The sequence below is a fragment of the Strigops habroptila genome, chromosome 4 (assembly GCF_004027225.2).
Source record: "Strigops habroptila isolate Jane chromosome 4, bStrHab1.2.pri, whole genome shotgun sequence".
In the NCBI taxonomy this organism is placed as follows: Eukaryota; Metazoa; Chordata; class Aves; order Psittaciformes; family Psittacidae; genus Strigops; species Strigops habroptila.
The window spans coordinates 57,617,309-57,642,697 of record NC_046358.1 but is presented as its reverse complement, the minus strand read 5'-3'; the positions used below and the strand labels follow the sequence as shown (position 1 = coordinate 57,642,697).

Below are 25,389 nucleotides of genomic sequence, written 5' to 3'. Positions count from 1 at the left end.
GCTTTCTGAATTTTCCACAAAGAAAGATTCCACTGGATGTGTAGCGTCCTTTAGTCGTAGAATATAGGGAAAAAGTAAGTCCTTCTGCAATACCATATACAGTCAGCTGTGACTTCCACACAAAGCAAAAATTCTACAGACTGGTTTACAAGAGACTTCTAGACATTGCAATTCCACTACACTTTATTACTAAAACATATATTAATACATTATATTAATATGCATTAGCCAATCTATATTAGTCAAATTTGTTTGTTAAGTATTGAAAGGAATACCTTTAATTTGCATAAAGTATATAGCATCACGTTCACAAGGAGTGACTACAGTTCAATTTCAGAGATTACTTTTACATTCATCTATGACATACCTGCCTCCGAAAAATTGTATTTGGAGCATTCTCTTCGAACTTTGCCAACAGCTGAGTTGCCATTGATTTAACTCTATTCTGGTTTGTTCCTTCTCTGACATCACTCTGTTCTTTCCCATTCGTCCTTTGGCTTGAAAAGCCTGAAGCCTGCAAGGAAACAACAAACTATGTTTTTCCTGAGTTTACCTACAACACTCATGGAGAGAGAGAAAGAGAGATGCAACATCCTTATCAGCAAAGTGTGAAAGGAAATACATCTATATAATATTTTAAAGACAACACTGTTTAGCATGCAGAAGTCACCAAAAAAACCCATTCTCTTTGGTCCCAGAGTACAGCAGAAAGAGAACATTAATTGGTGCTAATGATAAAACAGTCGTCAATACCTTAAACATTCTTGGGTTGGAAAGAAAACTAGTGCAATTTAGGTAATGCTCTCCTCCCTGACAAATGACTTAAATAAATTTAGCTCTTCTTTAGTGCACATCACGGTAAATTCAAGGCTTTAAGGAGAGAGGCTGGCTTTTTTTTTTCCTGCTAAGCACAAAAGAGGCCAAGCTCCAGCCCCCAACTCCCACTGCTTCCTCAGCTCTGGTGCTCATCAAAGAGCTGGCTGAACACCACTGGACACCAACCTCCTCGAAGACACCAAAAAGACCTTTTCGACGTCTTTTATTAGACTCATGTTCTTCTGTTTTCCCTTCAACCTGAAATGGTAAAGCCAAAACAAGTTTATGGATTACTGCAGCAGTTTCCAGATTTACTCATGCAATTCCTCCCAGGATATTAACGTTCATAACCAGGCAGTGTGGTCTGGCCTGTGTTAAACAAGGCAAACCCAGGTGAGCAGTGCCAGCATGCAGGGGTCCTCATGGCACTGGCGTACCTCATTAAGACCCTCACATGAGGAGGCTGGTGGCCCTCATGGCAGTTATCACATATGTCTAAGCTACCCTGTAACCCTTGACTGGGAACTCTCACTGGACTTTGATGGGTGAAAATACACGCTTGTACACTCTGTTGAACACAGGCCCTACATTGTTGGTACTTATCTTTTCCTCTTTCAGTGCTGAAGAGTTTATGATTCATAAAGCACTGACACATCCTTGAAGAAAAAAGCATTACAGCATCAAATATTCTGTGAATTTTAGTCTAGATTACACTGGTTTCCAGGTAAGTAGCAAAATCCAGAAACCCCTCACTCTTTCACATCTTTTAACTAAGTATCTGCATGCAGATCATGTGGTCATAGTGCAGACATCTCTCTCTTTGGGAAGCAATTATTGTCTGCCTTAAAGTCTGTCTCCCTCGTAAGGTTCATCTCCCTGACTATGGCTTTACATTACAATACTTAAGCAACCAAATTGCGTATTTTGTGCTCAAGCTATGCACATGTTTAATTACTTTACTGAATTAGGGATTACACAATAAATAATACTTCATACTCAGTCTGGATGAACTTGCAAAACGGTCAATGCTTAAAAATTTGTAACAGTACTTATTAAATCCAGTCTTGAAGATTTGGTACAATGGGGATTATTTTTTTGGTCTGATAGATGTCATGTTGGGTTATACTTTATGAACAATAAACTACATTCCACTTATTTGCATTTGCCCATGCTGTAACTTAGCGATTGCTCAGCCAATTAAAAAAACAACAAAAAAGAAAAAAGAAAAAAGAATAAAGAGAGATCAAAGAATACAGTCTTCCTTTTTATATATACAGTGTTTGTAATAAATCATTATGCAGTGAATAGAAGTAATCCCAAACAACTTCTGGGCAAACACCAAAAGAATCAGATGACAGTATTTTGATTACTTTGTATGCTTTGGTACATTGTCTTTCAAGCACCAGTGCTCAGTAACCTAGCTTTACACTACCTATAGTCGTTAGCCTACCAAGGAAGATTGAACAACATAACACCACAATGTATTCTGCATAATAATCTGTACCACATAAAAGCGGAATTTGCCTAATGGAGCAAACAAGATGATGCCTTTCAAAAATCTTACACAAAGGACTTTAATTAACATATTCTACAAAGAAATGAAAGACAAAGCAATTTAATTGCCTAGCAAAACTGCGAGAAAAAGGACTGTGCCCTTTATTGTGTAAACACCTCCATTCATTTATTAGTCTGGAGCACAGGAAATCTCAGTTCCTCCCCAGCCCTGCTGACACTCTGTAGGAGAATGGAAAACATTATCCAGCCCAGCACACCCTGCCAGAGCAGCCATGGCCACATCAGCTCCAGGGCCGCACTTCCTGGTCTCTCACAACCTGTGCCCAGATGAGGATCCCTCTTCCAGCCAAATAAAAGGACAAACTAGATGGTATGGAAAGTTTTGTGAGCAACACTGTTACCCTGGCTGGTTTCTGACTCTATGACACATGAGTGCTCTCCTACAGTAATACCTGGATAATGATCAGCAGCACTTTTTGCAGGGGAAAGAGACATAAATCTGAAGCCAAACTGTTAACTCAAGCAGTTGCTTTCCAAGGAGCTTTATTTCCCAGCTAGTTTCAGATGATTCTGACACTCCCAAGTCTCTGTTCTAACCCAAGTACCGTGTTGCTTGCTTAGTTTCACACCCCAGCCGTGACAGGGCTGCAAAGCCCCATAAAAAATAAGGTCTTCACAGTCCCACTCCCCAAGCTGATTTGGAAAATACTGCCTTCACTTCTTATTTCAAACAAGCCCCTGCAGTGTGAAACCAAAGGGGCCCGTCAAGCAAATAACCTCATGCTTTCATGCAGTGCCAAGAACTATACCTCCTGTTATGACAGGAGGCTTATTTCATGACAGGAGGTTAGTCAGAGGGCTGCACAGCTTAGTAAGCTTAGTAATGGAAAGCTCTCCCCACTACTAAAAGTCTATTTACTTCTGCAAATAACTCAGGGAAAACCAACAACACTGTGGTCATGAAAAAGGTTTTTCTTCTGAAGAAGTCACCCACAAGAAAAAGCAATGTTTATTTTGCCTATTTGATTTCCCACTGGTCGGTTAGCTGGTAAACATGTCACTCGGTTTTGTGTGTATGTGGGTGGCAGGGAAAAGTTATTTCCTAACAAGGATATATGAGGTTCCTGTGCAATTGACTGTCCACAGGTTTCAAAAATGTGGTTCTGGACAGAAAATATTTGAGACATAAGTCAATCTAGGAAATCACTGGAAATTCTGGAGCAATTCTTCAGGTAAAAACCAACCAACCAAACAACCAACCAAACCACATTTCCATGAAAACTGAGAAGGTAAGTTAGCAACAAATTTTAAAAGCAATACATTAAAATACTGAGAAATGCAGTACCTACATGTACACCTGAACTTTTATGAAGGACACTGAATTCCAAAAGAATTAGGAAATGTGTACTTTTGAAGGCAAAACATAAAGAGTCTCTGCATAGGTGTAAATGAAGCAATACAGTTAAGCATGAAGGAGGTCTGTTAAAAAGAAAAAAAAAAGAAAAGAAAAGAAAAGAAAAAACCCAACAAAGAAAGGGCTTGAGAATTATAGCAGTAAATACACAGTTTCTGGCTAGCCCAGGAAACTCAAAGCCTGGAATAGTTTTGCATTAAGCTTTGTTTCGGAAAATACAGAAGTTAAATTAATTTTGGTGGAGTACATGCTGCTGTCCAACTTGTGCTGGTTAATCTACAGCAGTTGGACTTGAGACACTGCTGCCTCTGAGCCAGGCTTTGCAGACACTCCCCATGTAGACTGAAATTAAAATGAAGGTAGGCTTGGCCGTGAAAGCACAGCCCCTCCTCAAGGTCTCCTTTGAGAAAAGGACCAGGTTAATGAATAGGCAGAAGGTGAAACAGTTTATTACTGAATAATTTTATTAGAGTAACTTATAAATTAAATTATAGAAAACTTTTGAAGTTTTAATCCATTCAGAAACACAATACTCTTACTGCACACAGTCCTATGCCACACAGTATTAACTCAGGTCTTCATAACCTTTGAAAGCCCTAGAGTCTTGAATCACAACATGTATGGGCATGGACATGTTTTATAAAGGGACATAAAAAGCATTTCAATAAGTTTTCACTAATAAGCGACCAAGAGAAGAATGTATGGATGAGTAAGAGATCATCATCTCAGAGTCAAGCTCGTCAGCCTGCCCACTGTTTGTTACCGTTGGAGGCTTTATACATCTAAAAGGGTTTGAAAGCTTCCCTCCAGAATCATGACGGCATCCACAACTGTTCAAAACACTGCTTTGTGAAAAAACAGCACTCACTCCCAATCATTAAGCCTTCTAGCATATACCAGTGATTATTTGAACTAATATATAATATTATGGCTGCATATTTAACTCTAGAAATACAGAACTACAGTACTATTTTTCTTAAGGTAGGAATAACCCAGAAAAATTCCAGACTTTCCTGTCTCAAAAAAACAAACCCTCAAACCCAAAGCCCCCCAAAATAAAAAAATCCTTAGTATCTAGCATTGCACAAAACCTTTTAAAAACATATTTTGAAAATCAATTTTCCAAAAATAAAACATAAAAGACAACATACATAACGGAGCCAAGATCTCAAATATTTCAAGTTGAAAATGTTAACTTACAAACACACCAAATAAAACATCCTTCTCCTCTTATTTTTACCTTCACTGAAGAAGATTTTCCTGGACAATAGTTATGAATTCTCCCCAAGTACACCTAAATTCTCACTGTGATTTGAAATTTTGCATTTACAGAGAATGCTTAACTGAGACTACTATTAATGCTTCAGCAATTTGACACTGACAAATGCTTCAGTTTTATCCTTACAAACATCGTAAGAATTGAGTGTGCATGTGTGTGTTAGCTTTGTTTACTGTGAAATCTTATTTTTCTTTTTTAATATGCTCAAAAATCTCCTTCTACAGGTCTTTTAATAGTAGGATACATATAAACCCCTTATTTCTAAACCTGACAGTTTATTTTCATCTTCTTAACAGAGAAAGGTTTATATGGCAATTCTTCCTTTATGACTTACCTTTGGTACTCGTTTTCTTGGAAAAGTTAAATTGATATAATTATTAAAGATGAAGTTGGATGATTTTGCTGAACAAAGATCGTTATGTTCTCCATTTTGCTTGTCACCAGCATCTGTTCAAAAAACAACTGCTTAGGATATTTATTCAGATTTCTTTTTTAAATACTTTGTCTAAGCCAGAATTTTCCACTTGAGTGCTGGTAGCAATTCTATGCAAGAAACCCAAGCCAATAAAATAAATACATACAATAGAGGGTGACTTTTTAAAAAAGGAAGAGAAACACCGAGGAACAGACATGCAGTATGCAGTCATCCTTACCAGAGAATCACTCTAACGACCTGATACATGAACTTCATGATGTCAAGCAGCAGTTATCCAGCTGCTCCTGTTCTCTGAAACCACTAAGGACCCACAAAACCTTGGTCTTCAATCAAGTTTTTCCCCCTTTCCTTTTTAAAGCACAAGGTAACTATTGCAGACAGAAGCAGGCACTCTTGCATGCCAGAAGAGCTCATCTGGGAAAGGACTCTTGGCTCAAGAGCAGTGCTCACAAGCAGCCTGGATGAAGTGCTTCCGCTCCCTAAACTTGCAAGAATTAGGAGCAGCCTGGGTTTGGCTTACCTACTGCCCGCAGAGGTGTGCCCCTGAACAGTTCATAGAACTTGGAGAGGTACATGACCATGCTGAGCTTGTCAGGCTCGCCAGCCGACCCCACCTCCTTCCCCGTGGTCACAGGGGGGATCCCAAACTCCTGCTCAGCAACATCAAATGCCAGCTGGTTGTTTTTGACAACGTCCTCTTCGTTCAGAGCATCAAAGTCACTGTGGGGCAACACACTGGTATTAGTGGCAATTTCCTCTCAGATTCCCACAGAAACATGCAGTCCTCCCTTGTCCATTGGAGAGGTGCAGAACAGCACCATGAATGAGCACCCAAGCATTACAGGGGGTCAAAGTGACAGAGTCTACACAATGCCAAAGGTAAGAAATCCCATTTTTACAAATCCTGGCTTTCCAAAAATGTATTTTAGAAGCTATTCCACTAAAATGGATTTTGATGTAGTCCCATGAAAAAGGATTATTTTATGTATGAAGAAATGCAATTCTTCCTCAGAAGTGCTAAGAAACCTTTTTCCTTTCCAAATACAGCTGTACTACTACAGAGTTCACCTGTTAGCAATTGACAGTTTCAATTAGTTCTATAAATCATCAAAGTCGGGAGTAGTAAATTTAGACTAATGTTTTATGAAACAAACATGTTATGTGTGTACACACACACATACACAGGCACTACCTTTCTTTTTAAGGTGTTCCACACACAGTTCAAATGAGGACCTCCTGTCCATGTCATAACTGAATTTAGCAGCACACTAAATAAGTACATCACACATCTGGAACCGCGTTATCCATTCTCTAATCCATTTTCTATGGGACCTATTCTAAGACTCTGATCTCTTGAACAGCTTCCAAAATTCATGATTAAAATAAACATGTGAATAAATTACAAAGCTCCGGGCAGGGTAGTTTCTTTCTCCTCCTAAGGAATGTGAGTTTTTGAATCCCCAGAGAACTTCTCTCTCTCCCCACACAAACCGCCTATTTCTGGAGCCAGGGGGCTGCAGGCAGCCCTCCACCCCACAGGCAGCTGCCTCTCCCGTCTGGCCAAGTCCTTCAGCAGTCCCATTTAGTACAAAAAGCCAACAACATCCGAATACAATGTTAATTAAACAGCAGGAGGTCCGTTAGCTCAGGAAATCTATCAACTTTCTAGAGAGAGCAGGACTTAAGAGACATGCTTTCCACAGACAGAAGAGATTACTTTGCTTTCTACACTCTCCTCTCCACAGAACCATCCATAATTCCTTTTTTTTTTTTTTTTTAACTAATACAAGAGGGGAAACAAACCAAACCCAACAAATCTTTTCCTTAAAATCCTAGCTCTTCCTCTGGCAAAGCTGTACAAACAAGCACCCTTGATATCATTCCTGTTTTTTCCAACTTATGACACCTCATAAAAGAGCTCAATCATTTCTTTCATTTATGCACAATAAAGGGAGGCTGACAATAATTCATTCGTGACTCCTAAGTTTGTGTAGGTAGACAAGAGAATGCGTCCACTGCATTTTGGAGACTGGCGAGAGGATGGTATAGTCACCCCATCACAGCCTGCAGCAGGCAGGCCCAGTAATGCAGCGCCAGCAACTACCTTTTCCTGATACCTATTAAACACTGACCCCATGGTATCTAAATGAGGAACCTTACAAAATGTTCATACATAAGAAAGTATGTATTATAAGGTTAGGACCCCAGAAACACTGTCAAAAGGGGAATGCTGGCTTACATTCAATCCCTGAAGCAGTTAATTTTCAAGGGCCAGCCCCTGTTGCACGGCCCACGTGCAAGGGAACCATGCTCTTCTGGACAAAGAGATGTGCAAAAACACCATCTCCTGTGCGCCAACATGGCCCATCATTTCCCTACATGACTGCCACAGCAACCACTACAACACACTGAGGATGGCCCAATTGAAGGCTCACCCAGGTATTTCTGTAACTCATGACAGTGACATTGTAGTTTTACACATACACTAAAAAGCTGTCTCCAGGGACCTGGGAATGCAACTCTCACATTCTCCAAGCACTGCAATTTTTGTTTTAAATAGCCGTGTGACAAATATGATCATAAATCATAAGGGTCAAGGCCTTCCTAGCTCTTTGAAAGCATATATACTTCATTTTAAATGGTGTGTAAAGGCATACAGAAAAAACAAAGCAAGAACTACCCCACCCTCTCCATCCCCCAAACCTGGCAGTGGTGTGCATCTCCTCGCAAAGACCAGAAATAGAAGGGGACTGTGGAGTATCAGTGTTGTTCTTACTGGTTTTACTCTATACTTTGGTAAATGCTTAACATACCTACACTCAACAAGATCTACAGATGCCACTTACATGAGGTCAGGTCTGAAGCGGTGGATAATCGCACACAGCGCAAGGCCACTTTTCCAGGAGGTAGTCAGGTCTGTGACGTTAACGTTACGGTACCCTTCTGTCTGCTTCTGACACCAGGTCAAAAGCTTGTTAGGTCGAGTATCTGACTCTGCAGTTACAATGGAGAGCAAATGTTTCGATCAGTTTTTGTATGCTCAGAATGCTCTAAATACTAAGCTGCAGGAACATGAGATGTCACATACCGTGTCTTGAGAGATTCACTGATCTTCTAATGGAGCTCACTCTTTCAAGAGGACATTGTTGTAACTCATTGGTAACATATAACTGTCTCACCTACAAGTAAAAGCAATTAGCAGCATAATGTGAGAATTGCTTGAAGAGAAAAACAAGAGTTATCCTAGAAAGAAAACTTTATCAAACAGTTGGTTCTAAATCAAGGGGTCTCCTGAAGATTTTGTTCATGCACTATTTGCAGCCCTGATTTCACAAGCAAGCTTTTAAGTACTAACCTGGTGAGGTCGAACACAGTTTGAGTTCAAATTTGGGTATCTTGTTCCAGGGTCAATGGTATACTGGTCGAAGTTCTTGTTAATATTTTCAGGGGTAGTCTGAGGCAAGAGTCGATAAATGCTCTCTCTTGTAGAGAAAAAAAGATGCAAGAGATATTGATTAAAATAAATATTTATTACATAAAGTGTATTTATTTTTTGAAGCTACCTGCACCTTACTTTGATTCTGCCAGGACAAGTCTTATGCACTAACTGCATAATGCATCCACCCCATTTCTTATCCCTACTCAGGAGAACAGCAGAAGAATGCCAGACAGAAAAAGGACAACAAAAAGACAGACTCTCAGAACTAATGCCCATATTTTCCTGAGGCAGGAAGTGAACAAGAAAAAGGAGGGAGGAAAAGAAAAAAAAAATAAAATAAAAGGTTACATCATTCAGTCATCTGGTTTTGCTTTAACATCCACCCAAGGAGTAACTTCTTTACCACATAACAGCACTAAATCCTGTCATTCTGCAATTCCTATAACCACCACAGCCTTTTTATTATGCTGTTCAATTTTCCATTTGGGACTATGCTATGTTTGAGTCATCCCACAAGCTTCTATCTCAAAATTTCTCAAAGCACTGTTCTTAGTAATGCTTCTACTTGCATTACCACAACTATGACTATTCCTATTGTGTACCTGCCCCAGAAACACCTGGACAGCTGTAGCAGAGCAGGGCAGTTGCCATTAGGACCAAAGTCAGCAACTTGAACCACCAGACCATGGCAACACCAGGATTGCTGATGTACTTATGGTTGGAAGGTTAGTTTTTTGACACAACCAAATGATCTTTGGTTTACTTCCTTAAGGATCACACTTAATTCTAGTCATTAGCAACTTGAATTAGTGCTTTAAACCCATGTTATGCACATTGCTGGATCTCTGTATTAGTGTGCAGAAGCATACAATGCAATGGCGTACTGCTATTGTAAATTGTTCAGTAACCCGAATGAATAGATAATCTCAATCCAATGCCATTGCAGTGAAGAATATTTCTCATAGTGGCATTCTGAACTTCACTGTCTTCTACCAATGCTGCAACTCTTTAAAACGCTGGGAACAACGGAGCAACACTCACCGTTCAGCAAGAATTTCTAATGGGGGTTTTCCTTGAGCCCAGCTCCGCACCATCCATGCAGTATCAAAAGCAGCTAAGAAGCCTCTTGCACAGCCAGTACCCATTGGCCAAAAGGGCTGTAAGAAGCAATTACATTTTAATTCCTTGTATTTCTTAATGTCTTATTACAAAAGTAACTTGTAATGTGAATTTGGATTCTAGGGTTCCATACTGTATCAGAAAAGTAGCCCAGAAAGAGTTAAAATACAACAACTTGCAGTTTTTAGACATTTCCCTCCTCCATGTTGTAGGTAATGAAAAAGACTGCTTTCACATTTTCTTTTTTTAGCTTCTATATTTAAAAACAGATTTCTTAACCTCAAAAGATACAGGCTGAGGGGAAAAAAAGAGAAAAAGAAAGAAAAAAAGACTTGATACTCAAGAATTAGTCTAGGGGAAAAAAAGGAAAAAAAAGATGCCTTTCTTCTCCTCTTCTTAATTTTGCTTTGGATTGATCTTTTCAAACACTCCAGGCTGCCAGCATGAGTTAAAAAAAAATAAAATTAGTTGCAAAATACACTTTTCACTTCAGAAAAAGACAACATACTAAGGCAAAGAGACTGCAATTAAAATTTGGACCAAGTTTTCTCTATGATGGAAGTTGGGAAAATTACGCCATGCACCCAAACTGAGGACACACAGCTAAGTTTTCAGACAGAAATACAACTTGCATAAAGCAAAACAGGATCTCAGCCACAGACCGCGTGCCAAACATTAGTTATGACATAACTATGGCATTAAAGAAAAAAGGAAAAAAGTATCTATTCCAAAGAGGGTACATGTAAGAGAGTAGAGTTTGTTTTGGAGCGTAGATTGAATGGCTGGGTTAAGGCGGGGGGGGGGAAAGATATACCTCAAGCAAACTATCTCCAACAAGTGCCACCAGGAGCTGATGTCTGTGTCTCTGTCTCACTAGTGCAGCATTTTCAGATGCATACATGGAAGTAAAATCAAACATTGCTACATCTGGTTGCCCATAGTGATTAATTGCAAAATCCAAGGAAGGCAGCTGGTAGTTGGTTGCAAAGTCAGCAGCTTCTCTGGCATAGGACAGCAAATTGCTCTGGTTCACATTTTCCCCACAGAGAAGCAACTCAGTATCAATATAGTCCTGCAGGAAGAGAAGCACGTAGATTAGATACTCCAGCTATACTCTCTGGATTGGAACATTGCAGTGTCATAGCATGAGTGGCAACCACACATCTCATAGCATAAAGAACCAAGTGAGGTTTGTGATCTCGTCCAAAAAGTTAATACACAGAGGTTACTGTACTACTGCAAATAGGAACTCTCTATGCCAACACTGAACAAGCAGCTTTATTTGCAACAGAGTATTACAGTGCCTCCTAGTTCTTCAGTTACGTGCTACTTTCATGACATTACTTTCCTCTCATCAAAAGATGTTATCATCATCACTGCAATGCTTTTTCACATGTGTGCACCCCACATCTAAAACCACACGAGAGCAGAAATACCAACATAGCGATGATATAACATGCAGGTCTCAGCCTCAAGGCTTGACTTAACACCTTGGTAACAACACATTCAAACTTGGACCATGGAAACTTTTCTGTTGTGCTGTTTTGGGCTGGGTTTTCTTTGGCCAGTGTGGTGAATTCCCCTGCCTTTACAGGTCACCCTACTTAAAGCCAGTGATTATTAATAAGGCAGTTTCTATTTACAGCTTAATCACGGATGAGACCCCTAATCGTAGGGATGATACCACAGAACCGCGCTATTAGCCCAGTTGTTTTAGACAGACTTTTTTGGTTTCTTTCCCACTCAGACCTGAGCAGGTCAGAAGAGCTTTGACAGCCACAGCTACTGCTCCTCTTCTCCAAACTGCCCACAGACCTCCCACGACTGCCCTCACCTACAAACACCAGTCCCTTAACCCCATGGCCCATGCCCTGCTCTGTCCATCCCGCGCTGCTGGGGGCTGCTGCCCTTCCCCTCTCCCGTCCTAGCTGGGCAAGGCCAGCTGCTCTGCCCTGGGACCATCCTCCGAAAGGGCAGGTGTTCATGGCACCAAGCTAAGTGGTCCCATCAGAAAGCCAAGAATCCTTCTGATAGCTCTCCACAAGTACTTCCTTCGGGAAATTATACTCGGCTCGTTTTGGCACTGTCTTACTTTAAGAAAAATTGACCTCTCTTGGGTTTCCAGGAAGAGAAATCTAAATGATGCCAAAACACTCTCTAGAAACAAAAGAAAATAAACCTCTACATCTTACAGAAGAAGGAAAAAGAAAAAATGAAATAAAAAAAGAAAAAAGCCCTCAAAGGCCTGAACTTTCAAAGGTACTTGGGACATTGTGTTTATAGCCTACTTCCATCATGTTCTACCCACATTAGAGAATTTGCAATTTAGCCTAGGGTAGGTTTTAAAGCTTCCTTATTTGTCTGATAAAACTGGACATAGCTGTGCTACGTTCACCTTTAAATAATGAGGTTTTTATTTTCTGGTGTGATGCCCACACCACATATTTCCAAGGTGAGTCAAGATCCCATTTCAGCGAGTTTCAGAACTGATAAATTTAGGACGTATTGCTTACAGTTCTCTACAGAAACTTGGTGCTAACTGGAGGGAAAAACAACAGTAACAAAAAAGTCAGAGTAAGATCTAAGAGATCTGAGCTTTAATGAAATGATGTAGTAAGTCTATAAACACTCTCTATAACATGCATCAATGTTTATGCAGATGTTCACACTTATTCTGTGCCAAGTAAATAAAATTGGGTTTTAGCCAGCATTTTTACATACATTAATAATCACTCCTTTGTCCAGAAGACTCTGCTTTTTTGCTGTCATCACAAAATAATGAGTACTATCTTTATAGTAAACAATATTCTCCAGGTCAATTCCTGAAAAGAGATAATACATTTGTTATCAAGTACAGTGCATTGTCTGTGTCCTTTACTAAGAACATGTGACTAGATGCCTTTCCTTCTTGGGATACCTTAGCAGCTGGGATAAAGCATTAGTGGACAAGATACTATTAAAAAAAGAACAACAAACAAACAAACAAACAAACCCCCCCCCCCCAAAAAACCAAAAAAACCCACATACCACACACACACAAAAAAAAAAACCACCAAAAACCAAACACCCAAAAAACAAACAACCAAAAAACCAAAAAACCAAACAACCCACAAAACCAACCAAAACCAAAAGGGGAGACAAGTGAGTAAAGTGCTTTTTAGGTTGCTGGGGCTCTGGCACTGGGTCTAACCAGGAGTTTGGGTTTCTATTGTAGTAATTTTTAATAAATAAAATCTGCTGTACATCAAGAATGGAAATGCTTGTACTGACAGTGCAACTATTCTGAAACCCCTTTTCATAAAGATGTATTTCACAGTTTATATTTTAAGTATTTATGGCAGATTCCTGTCTAATTCTTTTCAGTTTATCAGATCTGCACATCAAAACCGGAGAACAAACTCCTCCCAGAAGGGCAGAGCCTTTTTCACAGGGTTTAAGCTGTTCAGTATGTGAACGGATACAAACAAAACAAACTATGTCTTAAGGGAAATCTTTGGGCACTGAAAATGCTTTTCTAAATTTGTTCAAGATAGCAGACATTTTTACAGTTGAGAAAAATTTAAACATTAAAACAAACTATGAGGTGGCAACGCCCAAGATAAATAACATAAATAAATAAATCCCACTGCACCATAAATGGACACCTCCATCTGCAAGACTCTTCCTTAAGGAAGCATTTTATCACTTGGGGTTTTTTTTATACACTATATTTAAATTGATGTGAATAGGAGGGCAGCCTGGCACATGACGAGTTCCTCTATTATCTCTTGTATTTGGTTATGGAAATAAAAAAAAAAAGTGGATGCACCCACCCGTTTCCTCTTTAAGATCCTGGAAGAACTTCTGATTGAAGATGAAAGCAACACCACTAATTTCTTCTACCTTGGCTTCTGCAGTTGTATTTCTGTTTATAAAATTGGCAGTGATAGCTATGGCCAGCTTTCCACGGAACTCCTTCCTCCTGAAACCTGGTAAGCAAAGAAAAGAATTAAAGACACTGAAAATGTCACATTGGGCTTTCAGGGAGGAGCTGCTCAAGGCAGCTTGGTCTCTTTTTTATGTCTAGTCCTACATATCAAACAACACACCAGAAGCAGATTCCATCATTTCTGCAAAATTCCCTTGAACGCAAAGAGTCTTTTCTCCCCACTTCGAGCTGTAAAACTGGAGCTGTACTGCATTCAAGATAAGGTCTCATTACGAAAAAAAAAGTCTGGAGGGGAACCATGGGAAGAAGTTCAATATGGGAAGAAGTTAAGAATAAATGATGACTAAAGAAAAACATATTGGAAATAGAATAGATCTAATTTAATGGAGAAAAACATTTTTAACATGCTAAATAACAAATAAGATTTTGCCTATATAGATGGTAAACAGCTTAAGAAAAAATACGCAAGGGATCAAGCAGTCAAAAGCAGCAAAGAAAGATCTGAAAAACAGAAACCTCTAGAACAGTGCTTAGGTGCACATACTCCCAGCTAGTGAGGTTTTCCAAAGACATTAGGGGTTGAAAAATATTCAGTGGCTTAACTGTCATATTTCCAAGGTGAGACTGACTGCAAAGTTACTTGCTCTCTTGCTCCACCCTAGCTTCCTCTTTTCACAAAAAAAAGCCCACTAAGCCACAATCTTGCAATCACACACTGAAGTTTTCTCCTCTAAGTAAATTCTGAAGTAGGACAGAGGGTCCTTATTTTTAAGGCCAATTGCAGATGACTTTGCAGAGAATACATGTAATTTTTAAGAAGAAATAAATCAGCTATGAATTTTTGTCTTTGTGCTTCTTGATATGCTCTCATTATTTCATTGGGATTGATTTAATATGACAATACCAGCCTCTGTATGTAAACAATCTTCAGTGCGCTAATTTTTCCCTTAGATCCTGGTACTATGATAATCACATTAACTTCTCAATAGAGTCTGCAGCTGAGGTAAGAATAATTCTGTTTTGCTGATACCTGACTATTTTAACAGTCTTTTAGGGAGGATAGCTAGACAATACTGTGGGGAAATTTCTAATCAAGCATTAACTCTAAACATATTGTGGTTGGCAGATATAAGAATAAGCAGACAAACTATGAAGCTAATAAAAAAGGAAATAGCGTACTTAGTGAACTGAAACTAACATGGATACAGTTAAAGCTACAAGGCGAATATATAATTAAGTAACAGGCTTGTTCATGTGATACAGGAGCAGCTTAGCTAGTGTCTCACTAAAACAGACAGCTCAGGTGGCCTGAATTCTCAGAAGTGGCTCCAGTTCATGAAGCACTTCCCCCCTCTTTTCCCCTCCTTGCTTAGAGTTATTATCTTTTGGTATAATTTCCAAACTATTTGCTTTTGAAGTTAAATCATCTCTGTAAAGAGAGCAATACCTCTGATGCCTTCATTAAATACCCGACAGTTATGTTTTGGTCATTAGTTGAAACATACAGTACAAATTTAAGGCACAATAGCAAAGACTATGCAATTCCTGACATGAATCTTGTCAGCGTCCTTGAAGTTAAATCATATAATTGCTTAACCTTGAAGCAAGCCCAATGGCATTAGGATGAATTTTGTAGGCAAAGCAGATACACAGTGCTGGGAATTGGTAATGACATTAAATGTCTTTATTTTGAGCTACAACTTAACAACAGAAGCATAAGATACCACATAAAAAATAATTTCCACACAGACTTCAGTGGATTGAAAAGTAGTCTGTTGCTTTGTGTTCTCCTAAGCACACATTCGCCTACCTTCTAATGTGTTCCTGCGGCCATCTGCACCAATAATAACATCAAATTCATACTCTGACAAAGGGTGATCCATGGGGAGAAATTCAGCCCTCCAACCTATCTCTAAAAACACAAAGAATAATATTTATTCATTCTTCAGTAATACAAAGGAGAAGTGATTTCACAGTCTGAAGAAAGGGCATTAGGATAAATTATCCATTTCTCATTCAAACAGAGCTGAATTCTGCCTTGGTCTGATCTGATGGAGGGAAGCTCTGTTGCAGTCAAAGCTATGTTCAGGCTGTGTTAGCAAGGTGTCAAGCTCGTAAACTGACAATAAAAAAAATGAAGAGAAGCCTTCATTTGGATCACTCAATGCACTAAACTTCTTGTCAGACATACGGGTCACAATGAAGGGCTGGGTATTAAAAGAAGAAACATAGCATTCCATCATCAATACTTTTAATTGTCTTCTAAATAGAAATTAAATGTGAGCATGCTCACAAAGCAAAATTTAATCTTTGCATTAACACAAAGCTGATTATGCAAAAATGTTTGTATTATCCATATTTAAAAATTATATATGCTTTAACTACTTAAAACAATTATATATTTTATCTTTTAAAGAAATATATAAAAAAATTGATATAAATTTTTTATTTATATAAAATATATTTATTCTACTGTCGCCATATGACACTTTAAAGAGAGACAGCACAGTATTTTTAATGAAAGTAAATTTTTAAAATACTCTATTGCAACTACACCCTAAATACTAATCTTATTAAAAAAAAATAGAAAAAAGAATGAGAGATCATTCTCTATTTTGTTTAAAAACCTTGCATAACATGGCTGATAAGACTCAGTGCACCAGTGGGAGTTATATCAAATGTGAAAGCAAAATGAGGCCCAGGGAGCTTAATCCATCCTCAATATTTATATTATCAATCAAAAATTGTTTTTGCAAGAAGATACCAAAAAGCCACACCAGACTCCCTACAAAGCCTCAAATGCGTGCCAGAAGGCATAGTGCAAAACCTCCTCAGACTGGGTCGTATTTTAAGAATTACCAGTGCTCTGCCACGATACATATAATGCTTACAACTGTGTATAGCAAACCTTGCTGAATAAGAAGGGCAAAAACCTCCCATTTCTTTAGGCAGAATTCAACTACCTTGAGTGATTGCACATAATGCCTGACACAAAAAGAAGGTATTGTGAGCAAAACCACATTATGACAAACAATACTTTGGTTTTCTTGATCTTCAGGAGGCTCCAGGACTTTCACGAATTCTAGATTCACATGGATTTCAACTCCTAGTATAAGTGCAACTTTGAAGAGGATAAGTTGAAGTTGTCGAATACCTGTAGACAGTGAGTAACAAAGAAGTATTTAAAATGTAAGTGATTACAGCTGCTACCAGCATGCCACCCACCTGATATTGTTAACACAAGCACGCAGCATTATTATTGCCCATATTGTGATGAATGCAAATGTAGCAACCACCACAGGCTGTTGTTCTCTTCTGTCTCATTTTCCTCTGGCAGCACAATTTGTAGGTAATAAAACTCACTTCAGTGAGTTTCTAGCAATACTTTTTTAGAACTTTCCTTTTTAATGATATTTAAAGGATCTGCTAACCAATACGTTGACCATTTTAGGATAGAAAATTCTACAGGATATTTACCTGTAAAATACCCCACTTTTGTGTATTTTTTCATTAGATTAAGGGTTGTGTCTACCTTCAACATACTAGAATGAATGTCAATAGTCTTCACACTTTGTAATAAAACATTGTTTAACAAATCCAGACTAACAAAAAAGCTGCTCCGTAAGATTGTCATATGTTCAATTGCCATTTTGCTTAAATGAGAACATTTCTTTTCCTCTGTGTGTGTGCAAGCACGCACTTGAGCATGTTTAAGGCAGGTGAGCTTTCTGCCAAACCAAGAAGTCTCTGGTAATCATCTGATCTCAATATACCTCTTATCTGAACTGTGCCCAGTGCCCTCAGATACTTACTGATGTGATCAATAGATCCTGCACAGAATTTTCCATAGAATTTCTTTGCTCCCAGTCCCCGGAGGTCGTGAATTGTAAATGGCCAGAGATGCAACACATTGTTTCTTGAAAAAGTGTCCCGCTTCTCCACAACGACAACTTTGGCTCCCAGAAAGGCAAGTTCTATGGCAGTCCGCAAGCCACATGGGCCACCTCCAATAATTAAACACTAGCACAGAAAAGAAGGAGTCTTACACAGGGTTTTGTATCGACTTCCACACACTCCTCTGGTACAACTTGATATTCAACCAGACATAAACCACTGAGCATGTCAAGTCATCTATTTAAACCAATAAACATTCAAATTCTGTTCTTGTGTGGCATTCAGTCAATTTATACAAGAGGATAAACTGTGCTTCATGCAGATGTAGAAACATCTGACAAAAAGATATAACAGAAGAAACAGCAAAAAGCTAAACAGTTTTGAGCACCTTTCTAACTCACATTTAGTGTTTCAAAACTGCTTGCAGTAAACAGGATTACAGCTACATAAAAAAGAGAGGAAAGAAAATAAGTGGTCTTGTTTTAAAGAGGAAATTGGTGTACATTTGCTAGACTTATTAGACAAATCTATGATAATCCAGTAGTCTTACGGTACTAGTTACTCTTTCAAGCAAGGATGTATCCTGAATATAACAACCTAGCTCATCTACTGCTGTAAAGCAGAGCATGTTAAGAACAGTCAGCAGACTTGTACTCCCTACTAGAGCCAGGGAACTTGACCTGCCCTATTCCATTTCACCCACTGGTCAACATCCTCACTGTCAGGACAATCACATTTTAGGAGATTAAGTCTAAATTTGGGCATCCTCAGAAAAATTGCTTCAGAAATCACTACAGAGAATTCTTGCCCAAGTTTTAGTTGACAGCTGTAAGTTTTCACAGCCTAACAAGCAAAGGATTTCCAGAAAGCAAACTAATTAAAACCTAACATATTTAATGCTTACATTTTCCTGACTGATTACTGAAAACTGATTAGAAAGTCTAGTCATTGCTGCTCCACACCTCCCCCAAAACTCACCCTACCTCCCCCAAGATGCCCCAAAACACACATGGGTTTCACAAACTCTATGCCATCAGTTCAAGCACCAGGTTCAGACAGGGAGAGATGAGGTGGGTCTAAACGGAGGGGGAGAGAGGCTGAGCTGTGCCGCATTGCAAATCCAAACCCATTATCTCACACACCAGACATGCTCCTGTGCATCCTGCGCACATAGCCAGACAGTGATTACAGCTTCAAAGCAAGCATGGACTCTATCTGGAGGCTTGTTGGATACAAGTCTGGTTCCCATTACATTTCAATTTCATAAAATAGAGTCATTTATTTATTTTGGTTCGTTCAACATTTGTTTTCAAATTTAACAACTTAAGCAAAAATTACCCTGTGCTGACTTTTGTCCATGACTTTTGTCCAACCCAATCATAGAAGTGCCAGGGTTTTTTTTAATTTAATAATTAATCTGAGTAAATTCCCACTGAAAGAAGAGCTCCTGTGAGGTGCTTTTGCTTTGCTTAAGGCAAGTGTTCTTTTAACTAGAGATACTAAATAAGTTAAAGTTAGGTTGTTGCATTAGCCACTTGGTTTTCTTCCTCTTAAAAGAACACATTTAATTCATAATTTCAGAACACCACTCCTCACTGCATGCTAAATATTAAGAAAATATCAACAGATGTAATTGTATAAAGGAAGAAAATAGAGTGCAGATGTTATACCAACTGAAGAGGATCACTGGTGGGTCAGCTCTTCACTGCACATGCTTGTTGTGATTAACATGGGAACTGTGAACTCTAACAAGTAAGTGACTGCCTTCACAGCTACACAGTTTTCCAGTAACGTTTAGCAAGCAGTTAGAAAGATTTTACAATAAATATCATGCTTTGATAAGGTGGGGTTGGGTTTTGGCTAATAAACTGTATTATATACATATAAATGCAACTTTTTCTTTAAAAAAAGTGGGCTTTTGAGATTTAGTCATAGTGGATCCTGCCAAGTAATAAAACCCATGCAGAAAACACTGTTAGCTCCTCCTGGTGCTCTGCAACACAGTATGTTAGAATTTTGAGGAGGATTCTGCTCCCTCCCCTCCTCCTATGACCATTGGCAAAAATACCTTCCTAACTGCCTAGAGACACTGTGAAAAATGGTGGTATATTTGCCATCATCCATGGTTACCTTCCGTAAACACATTCATCTATGCCTGAGAACTATTTGTTCTTTGATTTATTAAGGACACTTCCTGCTGGTGTAGCTCTTACTCTTGGCACTTTGTCATCTTTTTTTGAAACTTCTTGGGTCAAAACCAATACAAAACCATTGCAAAGGTAATTCTTACTGTGTTTGTGTTCCTACCTTTATTAAGTAAGGAAAGAGAGCATGCCACTGTCCTGTCCCTGCCCTCCCTCCCTTCCAAGCTCTCTGCTTGCAAAGTCACAGGAGAAACCTTCTTGTAGTCAGCCTAGAACAAGCCTTGAACAGCTCCCCATTTTCACCTCCTGTTACCCCAGCCTCCTGGCTCATCAGGGCCTGCTTTTGAAATTTACGTCTTGCAATTTAACACGCATCATGAAAACTGACATCACACAAGGAAGCCTCAAACAATCAATCCTGAAATGTAACAAACAGGGATGGACAAATGCCAAGGGTTTCTTGACATCCACATCACCATTCACAGCTCAACTGTCTTAATTGTGCCAGATCACCTCCCAAAAAGGTTATGGGTAACTCAAAAGCATCTTCTGCAACTTATTCAAAGTAACAGTTTCTGAAGAGGACTAACAAGGAGCTTTTGCATATTTCTTGTTCAGGCTGGAAATGAAGGCGGAAAGACTTCTATAGATTACAGCTTATCCAAGAATAAGAACACGACTAGACTTCTGTAACCTGCCTGAAGAATCAGGATCATGTTGGGTGTTATATCTTGTTTTACTACATATATACCATACACATCATGTTAGTGCAGGGTAGCAAGACTGAGAGAAGGCGTATTTCTCAGTGAAAACCTCATACTATAATGGGTGAGGCTGTCTGCAAACATATGTAAACACTTCCTGTTAAATCAGAAGCTTCATTAGATCTAATACACTACCCAAGAACAGCATGGGCACACCTGCCTCTGCACCTCATCAGCAACAGGACCATATAAGGTTACGTACATCAGATTTCCTGCACCGAACTCCAGCTATGCAATAATTGGCAGTACTGAAGCAACTGCCCGTAAACACCAACTCCTACAAGCAACAGTCACCACGAGTACTTTTCATCAGAATTTTATGTGAGCTAAGTTCATCTACTCTTCTTGCAAATATCCTGGATATGAATGATAGCAATTACTGCTTACAATAAATGCAACAACGAAAATTTTACACTTATGATCTAAAGTATCATACGTAAATGGACATGCTGGTTTGAGTTAAACTTCTGCAAAGGCGTTTTGAGAATACCAGCTACAAAATCCCCACTGAAGAGGACTAATGCAAGTTTACAGGCCAGTAATAGTTGCCTAGTGACAAACTTAGGGCTATTTCAGCTTACAATTATAAATATTAAGTAAAGCATGGAAATTTTTGTACTTCAAAATAAAACACTATAAAGCTATGCATATTTTATAAAAGTAGTCTACTTCAGCTGCTGAGTAAATAATATGGTTTTATGGTACTGTTAAAAAACACTGTGCTTTTCCCTAAAAGAGAATTACTTGCTTCTGCATAAATCTTCTGTATAAATAATGCAACTTCTTGTTGCATTATTTACCTTCAGACTGAAATAGAGCAGAAACTTCATGTATTTTTTTTTCCCAGTGCAATTAAAAGATATTAGAAAGTTTCACTTGTAATAATATAAACATACACAGCATTTGGTAAGTCTCATAAGCTTGATCCTGCTCAAAGGTTATCTGACTCTACGAGATGCTACTTTCTCTCTACGAGTATGTTTAAGTATGGTAGTGCCTTGAAAATCTCCAGGAAGTGTTTCTACACTGAATAAGAGCACTTATTGCTGAGATAAATGGCAGCACAAGTTACCTCCCCAAAAGCAGAATGACTTCTGTGCCAGGCACAGATTTTTTATATGATCTCCTGTATATAATGTACAAACGTATGACTTAGAAATAGAAGGAGAGGAAAGAAGAGAGGGATGCAAAGTAGGTGCCTTTTGCAACCCTTCCCGTCCCCCACTATTAAGTCAGCAGCCTGTGAATCCAGGCACCTATATCCCATTCTGGAAAAACCATATGCAGTTTAACAGCTGAGAATTTGCAGAACACTTCCATTGGTTTTCACCCACTGAAGTAAAGCTTACAGAAACAACTGAGGCTTTGAGAGAAAGGGGAGAGAGCAGATGAATACTAACACTATGTTTAACAAAAAAACCCCACCCCACTCCACAATGACCTGGTCACAGAAATCTCTCATCCACTTTAATAATGAAAGGCAGAATCCACTCATTGACCTTGAAAAATGTAAAAAAAAAAAAAATAAAAATAAAATGTTAGCCCTCTGCATTTACATGCTCACAGTCAAGGAATTTACCAGCTGGTAGTAGCACGTGGGTGGGGGATGCAACGAAACTGCATCTCTTTGCACAGTTGAGAATAGACAAATCCCATCGTAGCTCAATGCATTACATTATTATTACCCAGCTCTAAATCCCTCACTCCTCTCCTGCCCAAGGTACCTAACCATTAAGTTAGTCCTGGAAAATAAAAAGTATGTTCAATGATGATCCACTTCCTGTATGTTCTTGGGACGAAGAGCTAAAATCACTCCAGGAATTTAAGACTTTTCTCATTCCTGCCTTTCAGTTGCTTTGGAGGTGAAAAAGAGGAGATTAATTATAGACTCCAGCTCAACAGCAACTGGATAGACACAGAGACACCCTTTGTCAACCTAAGGCATGCCTAGCCAGAAGCACCATTTCTACTCTTCAGTGGAAATGCACACATATATACTAGTGAAAAAATAGTGAAAACCATTTGCTTAAATTATTTAGCTTCCTTCAGCTTATATGTAGTATTTACCCAAATTACTAATTGGAAATCAAAACCTATAGGAATGGATCATGCTGCTAGAAATGAGCGCCAAGGGATGGCTTTCCCCACACGCATTAAGGCCGCCGTCTGATGCTGCAGGTGTCCCCAGTGGCTGTTGGCCTTTCCACACAATGGACAGAAGGCTCTACCCATGCCTGGACAGTCTGCAGGATGCAGACAGACACAGTATTTTGCCTTTCCATGGCAAACACTCTTGCATTTGCTCTGGGACTCAGGTGTGTTCATTTCCATTGTCACCAGATGTGGGACTTCGGCCTTTGTGCAATGTCTAAAGCAACAGGGATGCACCAAGGATTAATTTGACCAACTCCACGGGATTACATCCTACATGGATTCAGGCAAGTGTTTATTCATGATAGAGCTAAAAGTGATGCAACATGAGACAGGCACAAAATGTAATGAAACAACACATTTTCTGGATCAGCAACGACTGTTTCTCTGGAATGGCTCCAAAGAGAAACAGCTGCATAAGCAGCTAAGGCAGACAGCTACCAGAAGCTGCAGCAGGAAGCTCTCTCCACCACAATGCTTTTCACTTCATCCCCCTTACTAGACATGAAAATGCTTCTGGCAAAAATAGGACTGCTCAGTAGGACATTCCTGACAATGCTTTTCACTTCATCCCCCTTACTAGACATGAAAATACTTCTGGCAAAAATAGGACTGCTCAGTAGGACATTCCTGACTTACTGACTTACAGTTCATCTCACATTTGTAGTCTCAGATTTTATCACATGGATTCATTGACAACCACTGGATACAAGAGTGCAGTCAAATGTACCCTGAAGCCACTGAAAAGCCAATATAGTTTTTAAAGTTTGAAAAATTATAACTGAAATCACTGAAAAATAAAATCATATATGCCACTTCAGGCAACACTAAAAACGTCAAGAGCTAAAGCTTCATCAAAAGAAAAAAAAAAAAAAAAAGAAAAAAAAAAAAGAACAAAAGGTTAATAACGCATTTTGTCAATCTATGATGCTAGTCCAATCTTGCTGCAGCCCTGGCCTACTAAAGCACTTCAATGTATGTTTGCTCCCCTTAACAATCCTGTTCAGGTACTCACTGCTTCTCCAGATGAAGACCCTTGCACGAGGCACTTGTCATTCCCTTTCCTACAAGTCAGCCCAGCCACTGCCAACAAAGGACGTGTTGCTATAAAATACCTCGGTTACCAGGCACCTTAGTATAATACTTTGTCAGTAACATGCCCTGCAGTGCACAGGGTGCTTGTCCTCGTTGCCTGTTGCCTGACTTGTTGAATGCTGCCATACCTATACAACTGCTTTTTCTAAAAGGCAACAGAGTATGACTCCATGAAGAACAGTGATGATAACTGCAGCTAACTATGACAGTGATTTGGAAGGTGTCCATTTGACTACATAAACATAGAAAAGGAACAGCACTGACCTAAACCAGGAATTCTTTTATTCATTTTGAGAAAGAGGTCAGATACCAAAACATAGCTCCGGAAGCTATCGAGAGAACTGGCTACCATGGATTTGGAGAAGGCTGAGGTTCTTAATGACTTCTTTGCCTCAGTCTTCACCAGCAAATGCTCTGACCACACAACCCAAGTCTTGGAAAGCAAATGCAGGGACTGTGAGAACGAAGACCTTAGGCCCACTGTAGGAGAGGATCAGGTTCGAGACCATCTTAAGAACCTGAACGTGCACAAGTCCATGGGATCTGATGAAATCCATCCACGGGTCCTGAAGGAGCTGGCGAATGAAGTTGCTAAGCCACTGTCCATCATATTCGAAAAATCCTGGCAGTCAGGTGAAGTTCCCGATGACTGGAAGAAGGGTAATATAACCCCCATTTTCAAGAAGGGGAAGGTGGAAGACCCGGGGAACTACAGACCAGTCAGTCTCACCTCTGTGCCTGGCAAAATCTTGGAACATTTTCTCCTGGAAAACATGCTAAGGCACATGAAAAACAATGAGGTGGTTGGTGACAGCCAACATGGCTTCACTAAGGGGAAATCCTGCCTGACCAATTTGGTGGCCTCCTATAATGGAGCCACGGAACTGATGGACAGGGGCAGAGCAGTTGACGTCATCTACCTGGACTTGTGCAAAGCATTCGACGCTGTCCCGCATGACATCCTTGTCTCTAAATTGGAGAGACATCAATTTGATAGATGGACCACTTGGTGGATAAAGAACTGGCTTGATAGCCACACGCAAAGGGTTGTGGTAAATGGCTTGATGTCCAGTTGGAAACCTGTAAGGAGTGGCGTCCCTCAGGGATCGGTGTTGGGACCGGTCCTGTTCAACATCTTTGTCGGCGACATGGACAGTGGGATTGAGTGCGCCCTCAGCAAGTTTGCTGATGACACCAAGCTGTGTGGTTCAGTTGATACACTGGAGGGAAGGGATGCCATCCAGAGGGACCCTGACACGCTTGTGAGGTGGGCCAGTGCCAACCTTATGAAGTTTAACCAAGCCAAGTGTAAGGTCCTACACCTGGGTCGGGGCAATCCCAGGCACTGCTACAGGTTGGGCGGAGAAGAGATTCAGAGCAGCCCTGCGGAGAAGG

At 39.6% G+C, this 25,389-nt stretch overlaps 1 protein-coding gene across 10 annotated transcripts in view; it reads right to left on the bottom strand.

Annotated features, from left to right (window-relative positions):
• The window catches only part of MICAL2 (microtubule associated monooxygenase, calponin and LIM domain containing 2), a 132,228-nt gene that overhangs the window by 16,578 nt on the left and 90,261 nt on the right, over window positions 1-25,389 (bottom strand). For all 10 annotated transcript variants that reach the window (XM_030485217.1, XM_030485216.1, XM_030485224.1 and 7 more), the window contains 14 exons: window positions 17,759-17,966; window positions 16,984-17,100; window positions 15,757-15,858; window positions 13,831-13,986; window positions 12,740-12,840; window positions 10,833-11,090; window positions 9,941-10,056; window positions 8,816-8,942; window positions 8,549-8,639; window positions 8,307-8,454; window positions 5,981-6,180; window positions 5,359-5,471; window positions 1,003-1,074; window positions 368-514 (listed from right to left, as the gene is read on the bottom strand). In XM_030485217.1, the coding sequence (XP_030341077.1) occupies window positions 368-514; window positions 1,003-1,074; window positions 5,359-5,471; window positions 5,981-6,180; window positions 8,307-8,454; window positions 8,549-8,639; window positions 8,816-8,942; window positions 9,941-10,056; window positions 10,833-11,090; window positions 12,740-12,840; window positions 13,831-13,986; window positions 15,757-15,858; window positions 16,984-17,100; window positions 17,759-17,966 (1,956 nt within the window). The remainder of the gene's footprint in view (window positions 1-367; window positions 515-1,002; window positions 1,075-5,358; window positions 5,472-5,980; window positions 6,181-8,306; window positions 8,455-8,548; window positions 8,640-8,815; window positions 8,943-9,940; window positions 10,057-10,832; window positions 11,091-12,739; window positions 12,841-13,830; window positions 13,987-15,756; window positions 15,859-16,983; window positions 17,101-17,758; window positions 17,967-25,389) is intronic.